This window comes from Hypanus sabinus, chromosome 6, assembly GCF_030144855.1.
Source record: "Hypanus sabinus isolate sHypSab1 chromosome 6, sHypSab1.hap1, whole genome shotgun sequence".
In the NCBI taxonomy this organism is placed as follows: Eukaryota; Metazoa; Chordata; class Chondrichthyes; order Myliobatiformes; family Dasyatidae; genus Hypanus; species Hypanus sabinus.
Window position 1 is genome coordinate 64,821,211 of NC_082711.1, and position 7,211 is coordinate 64,828,421.

Consider the following 7,211-nt stretch of genomic DNA (forward strand, 5'->3'; position numbering starts at 1 on the left):
CACTGTTGCTTCCCCCAGGTAGGTGTCCTCCCCAACAGTACTCAAACAGGAGTACTTAATGTCAATGGGTACAGCCACAGGGGTACTCTCTAGAACCTGACTCTTCCCCTTCCTCCTCCTGACGGTGACCCACTTGTCTGTCTCCCGTGGCCCCGGAGTGACAACCTGTCTGTTACTCCTCTCTATCACCTCCTCACTCTTCCTGACAATACGAAGGTCATCAAGCTGTATCTCCAGTTCTCTAACTCGGTCCCTTTGGAGCTGCAGTTCGACACACTGTGTGCAGATATGGCCGTCCGGGAGGCTGGGAGACTCCAGGACCCCCCACATCTTCCAAGGACTCTGCAAGTTGTGTTCTCAGTACTGTCGATGTACTGTATGAGTTTATTTATTTGTACTTTCTCAGTTTGTCTTCTTTTGCACATTGGTTGTCAGTCTTTGTATTTAGTTTTTCATTGATTGTATTGTATTTATTTGTTCTAATGTGAATGCCTGCAAGAAAATGAATCCCAGGGTAGCATATGGTAACATTTACATAATTTGATAATAAATTTACTTTAAACTTTAATCAATTATGCCTCCTTGTAATCTTATATTCCTTCCTATTCCACATCTATCTTTATTCCATCAGGTAATTTAGATACAGTATTGGGTTTCCATTGGTTTAGCTAATTTACTAATCAAAGTACTGAATTATTGAGGGTCTGCACGGATGGTTATAGAGGTAATGGCAGATAAATAGGGCCTTCAGCCTATTGAGTCCACACAGTTATCAAACACCCATTTTACACTAGTATTACTTTAATCCCTTTTATTTTATTCTCTCCAATTTCTCATTGGCTTCAGCCACTACCTCCCACCCCCCCCCCAAAAAAAATCCGATCTTCATGCTAGGGGCAATTTACTGTAGCCAGTGAACCTACCAGTATCAACCAACGTGCATAACTTTCTGTTGTGGGGGGAAACCAGATTACCCAGAGGAAGTGCACGTGGTTATAGGGGGTACATTAAAACTCCATCCAGACAGCAAACAATACGACACAATGAAAAAGGGTGAAACTAATATTTTTTGGTATCTTGAAGTAGTGCAAATAACAGAAAGGAACAGTTAAATGAATAATAATTCAGGGAAATAATACTATGCCCTTACTGAGTTCTATTATCAGAAGAAGATAAGAAATTGGAGCAGGCATATGCCATGTGGCCTGCTGAGCGTGCTCCACCATTCGATAAGTTTATAGCAATCTAGCTATGGACTCAGCACCACCTACCTGACTTTTCCCCATAACCCTTCATTCCCCTGCAAAAATCAATCTAACTGTGTCTTCAGTGTATTTAATGAGATAGCTCCCACTGCTTCCCTGGGCAGAGATTTCCACAAATTCACTAATCTCTGTGAAAAGCAGTTTTTCCTCATCTCCGTCCTAAATCTAATTCCCATATTTTAAGCCTATGTCCTCTCTTTCTAATCTCACTCACCAGTGGAAACTACTTTCCTGCCCCTGTTTTATTTATCTCTTTAATAATTTTACATAAGACCCTCTCTCATTCTTCTGAATTCCAGTTTGTATAGTTCCAGGTGATTCAATCTCTTCTCAAAGGCTGACCCTCTCATCTCCAGAATCAGAATCAGGTTTAATATCTCTGGCATATGTCATGAAATACACTGTTTATGACTGACTCTGGGCTCATTAAAGAAGTCAAGGATCCAGTTGCAGAGGAAGGTACAGAGGATCGTTGACTAGTACTGGGGCTATGATTGTGTGGAATGCTGAGCTGTAATCAGTAAACAGCAGTCTGACATAGGTTTTGATATTGTCCAGGTGATCCAAGGCCAAGTGTAGCCAATGTGACTGCATCTACTGTAGACCTATTGTGGTGATTGGCAAATTGCAACAGGTCCAGGTTCTTGCTTAGGCAGGAGCTGATTCTGGCTATGACCAACCTCTCAAAGCACTTCATGACAGCAGGTGTGCAATTGGGCGATAGTCATTGAGGCTGCTCTTCTTGGGCACTGGTGTGGTTGTTGCCCTTTTGAAGTAGGTGGGACCCCCCCTGCAGCAGTGAGAGATTGAAGATGACCTTGAGCACTGCAGCCATTTAGTTGGTACAGGTTTTCAGTACCCTGTCAAGTACACCATCACGAGTTCATCCTCATGAAAGGTGTTCTGGCCTCAACCTCTGAGACAAAGATTACAGGGTCACCAGATGCCGCAGGCATTCACACAAGTCTGGTTTTATTCTTCCTTATAAAGTGTACATAAAATATGGTCAGCTTATCACAGTTATCAGCATCACAGCTGAGCATGATGTTAGGTTTCGCCTTTTAGTAAGTAATAGCCTACATACCCTACCAGAGCTGACGCGCATCCAATTCCATCTCTAACCTCAATTGGAAATGTTTTTTTCTTTCTGAAAATAGTCTTCCGTAGGTTGTACCTGGACATCTTGTAAAGTTCTGTATCATTGGTCTTGAATGCCACATATCTAGTCCTCAGAAGACTGCAAATCTCCAGGTTCATCCATGGGTTTTGGTTTGGGTATTTCCTGTGTGTTCTCACAGGCACACACTCTTCCGCACAGGTCTTGATGAAGTTGATGATATTGTGGCATATTATTCAGAACCAATGATGAACCCCTGAATATTCTCCAGTACATTGACCCAAAGCAGTCCTGCAAGTGTTCCTCCACCTCCTTTGATCATACCTTCTTGATCCTCACCACTATGCTGTGGTCTTTAGTTTCTGCCTATACGCAACTTGGGGAGCATCTGCTGCACCACCACCCAAATCAGTATATCTTTCCTCAAGTAGAAAGACCAGAACTACACACGGTACTCCAGGTGTGGCCTTACAAATACTCTGTACAGTTGCAGAATTATTTCCCTGCTCCTAAATTCAATCCTTCAAGCAATAAAAGTCAATATTCCATTTACCTTCTTAATAACCTGTTTTATTTGCAAAACATCTTTTGCCTTTCATGCACAAGCACTCCCAAGTTTCTCTGCAGAACAGCAGGCTGCAATCTTTCACCATTTAAATAATAATCTGATCTTTTATTTTTCCTTCCAAAGTGATGAACTTGTATTTACTAATATTGTATTCCATCTGCCAGACCCTTGTCCACACACTTACCCTATCTATACCTCACTGTAAACTGTCTGTACCCTTGGCACAATTTGCCTTTACACTGAATTTAGTGTCATCAGCAAACTTTCTGTGGATACACAATACTGTCTTACCTTTCAAATCATTAATGTATGTCATCAACAGTTGCAGGCCCAGCGCCGACCCCTGCAGCTCTCAGCTAGACACTGATCACAAATCAGAGAAACACTGTTTATTCCAACTCATTGCCTTCTATTGGTTAACCAATCCTCTATTCATGCTAATACAGTACCCCAACTCTTTGTATCCTTACGTAATTGATGTCTTTTATGCAGCACCTTATCAGAGAGCTTCCTCTTTCCACTGAACTTATTATACCCTCCAAGAACTCCATTAAGTTTGTCAAAGAGGACCTCCCTTTGTGAGCCCATGGTGTGCCTGCCAGATGTCTTCCTATTAATAATAGCTTCAAGCATTTTTCCCATTTAAAACATTTTATTTAGCTTAACTGCTGGATCAAAATTGGTAATGATATAATAATGGAAGGAAGTTTGGATGGAACTTAAGTAAAATAAAAACACTCCCAAATTTTACATCGTTATAATCATGTAGAATATGTATATAACACTGTAGTTTAGTAAAGAAAGGTTCTGATGGACCAGTTTTTTTTGTGATTTCATTCTGGTAAACATTAAAGCATCACTTTGGCTTTCATTCAGTGAACAGGAGAAATACCATTCTCTTTAGTGAGAAGGAGACAGTTTCAGCTAACCAGAAAAAAATACTGTAGATGCTGAAATGTTACCACCACCACTCCCACAATAACTTTAAATTAACAGTTTTAATCACCAAATTTTCCTTATAAGTTAGTTGTTTTGATAAAGTTTCACAAGATAAAGTATCAAACCAAATAATAGAGGCTGAAACATTACCATCAACACTCCCCCAATAACTGTTTCAATTACTAAATTTTCCTGATAAATTAGTTGTTTCGATAAAACTGCAGAAGGTAAAGTATCAACTCCTGCAGAATACCATGAACACCAATGTAAGAGTTGCATTAGCAAGTTATAATTTATAATTATATCGTACATACGAATTTAAATTTAAAGGAAATGCTGGAAATGCTTTGATGTACAGGCACCTTCTGCAAAAGATAAAACAGAATTTAAATTTCATGTTGGTACCCTTCATTAGAACGAGCATTCTGATCGTTGTACTGCAATTCTTGAGCTATTTATGTGCATTTTACAGAATATGTCGGAAGTATTGCAAGACACCAATGAAGGGGAAATACGTTCAGGTGAAGGAGGAAGATGTAAAAGAAGAGGTGAAAACACTGGCAAATATTATTAAAAATGTTGACTTATTGGAACAGAAAAGCAAGTTAAGGCCTTCAGAATTTATTGTTAGGCATTCTCCAAAACATGGAGTAGAATTTTCAGATGACCAGTGCATTGACTTACTTAGTGAAACAGACACTGAAACATGCAGGACCTTTGACACTTTGAAGTCTGATGAAACTACATGCCCAAAGAGCAGTATGGAGGAATGCATTTCTCCATACACATCAGATGATTCCTGCTTTACATCAAGAAGTTCAACTCCACAAAATCTAGAAGCAATCTTCAGGCATGGAAGGTAGTTCATAAACTTCATGCCAAGATCTGTACCGACGTAAAATCTCACAACAATAGTCTGTAAATTGCAGGCTGCATATTGTTCTTTGAGGGCGTACCTGTAGATAATGCTAAATATAAAGAGATCGAAGATAGAATGTCATATCATCTTAAAGTGTTTATTTAAATGCTTTAATTCATCAATGTTAACAAAATGGTTTAAATTATACTGTATACATATGAAAACATACACATGGGAATAAAGTTCATATTCTGATATACTAAAGATTGTTTTCTTTTTATTGTAAAACACTTTATTTGATGAGATTTCCTTAACTGCTTAATTTGTGTAGATTATTAAGCATTCAAGGGAGCCTTCAGTAGATTAAAATGTGAGCATGATCATTTTCAGGAATTTTGAGAGTTTCTTATTCTATTTTGAGTTTGAAATAGTTACTCTATTTGAAGTTTAAAATTACATGTCTTTTCTAGTCTATAACATCTCCATTTTGAAAATATTGGAAGCATAATCATTTAAGTCACTAAAATAAAAGATTGAAATGCATTTTATGAAATAATTCTTTACGATTTTAAGGCAAAACAGTCAACTTCAGTTTAACTAAAGTTTCCAAGTATAATTTTATATTTCACGAGGAATATTAATATAATACTATTCAACTATTTTCCAGCATCGCTAGATTCTCTTGTATTTACTACTCAGCTTGATACTTTCTCACATGTATTTTAAATATTTATGTAAGATGAAATTAACAGCAAGGAAAACAGCATGATGCCCTTTTAAAAATATCTAAATAAGATAAAAATAGGAAATATTGAATATGTTACATGATTAAAAAGAACTGAAATGGGCTTGAAAAGTTTGAAGTTTACAAACAAGATATGAACTGCTCAATGTCATACAACAAATACAAATCACTATTTCTTAACATAGTCAAATTTAAGTACATCATCCTTAAAGCATGTAGTAGGTTTTCCATATTAAGTGCATTTCTAAATATTGATTGTTGAACATTCAGTTTCCTCATTTACTTATCACTTAAGAACTGCTGTATTTTTCTCTTCATCGTGGATTGTGTGATCGCATTGCTGTAAAGTGGGGACTTACCGGCTTTAAGAGACAGTTTGCCTTAACAGCTTAAAAACATGCCTTTAGATATCCAGAGATGGTTACTTGATTTGAAAAACTGAATACTACAAAATTTTAAATAATTTTATCTCATATTGAAATATACAGTGAAAAAACTTGTGAATAATTCAATACTATCTGGAATAGGGGAAATAGTTAACCAAGTATTCAATATTTTTTGATATTGTTATGTTTTAATAGGTGATGTATCTTCAGTTGCAAATGCTTTTAATTATGGACTCGTCCTTGATATTCCTGAAACATTGTGTGCTATTTAGTAGTTGGTAGGAATTAAATAATTTTAGAGCATTTGGTTTCTTTTTCATTACACTAGACAACAATTTTTTTTCTGAAGTGTAGCTTCCTCAAAACTTTTTTTTAGTTTATGATAAACTGCATGAAGCTGAACACAAATATAATTTCAGACTACTTTTATCACATAGGAATTTGGAGAAACAAGTTTATTGAATATTAATTACATAATGGTGCTGATGCTTTGCAATAGTTCATCTAAGCTAAAAATGTTTTGTTGATGACTTTCATTTGTATTCAGTATCTCACTTAAGTGTCCAACAATAATCAGCCAGCTTGATGGATTCCAGTTGCCCTGATACCGTTTCCCCATGACCACAATGACATAGTGAAACATTTCACCATGCTCGTCGCTGACAGTGTCAAGATTTGCAGGGAAGAAGTCTAAATGGGAATGCAGAAAATGAATGTTCGGTGACATGTTGCGCTTCATGGTTTTGTATGCTTGAAGTATGTTGTGAACCGGCTGCACGTAGTTTGGTGCACTATTATTGCCAAGAAAATTTTCCACAACATCCTTTTGAATGGCTTTCATGCAATTTTCTCCAGTCCTACAAGAAGTTACTTGAATTACCGGCCATTGATGACCTGTTTGATTTTTGGACCAACAAAAATGCCTTCCTTAATCTTTGCATCAGTTACTCTGACTGAATTATGAACTGAAATAACAAATAGAAAATATTGTGTGATAGGAAAGTTTCAGAGTGATTTTCATGATCAGCAGCCCAAAATCCATAAGATATACCAAAAAGTACTCAGGAAGCATAATCTTTGTTGTCCAGTGTTATTAGTGAATGGCTTAATACAGCTGTGATATTCATTGAATTATTGGAGAGGAAACTACTCTAACTGATCAGACAACTTATGTTATAATTCGGTTTGATAAGTTTTGTGAAGAGGCCTGTGAAACCTTCAGCCACTGAACTCTGATTAAATCTGGCACATGGACTAATTTGCAGAGATTGGAATATAAACTAAATAGCCAAATCTAGTGAATTTATGAATTAAATATAGAACATAGTAAAC

The 7,211-nt window shown here is 36.9% G+C and overlaps 1 protein-coding gene across 12 annotated transcripts in view; it reads left to right on the forward strand.

The window, feature by feature from the left end:
• Window positions 1-5,006, forward strand: part of LOC132395548 (zona pellucida-binding protein 2-like) — an 86,761-nt gene extending 81,755 nt beyond the window's left edge. For all 12 annotated transcript variants that reach the window (XM_059972321.1, XM_059972323.1, XM_059972324.1 and 9 more), the window contains one exon: window positions 4,362-5,006. In XM_059972321.1, coding sequence (XP_059828304.1) covers window positions 4,362-4,752 — 391 coding nt within the window. In that variant the 3' untranslated portion in view covers window positions 4,753-5,006. The remainder of the gene's footprint in view (window positions 1-4,361) is intronic.
• Window positions 5,007-7,211: the final 2,205 nt, after the last annotated feature.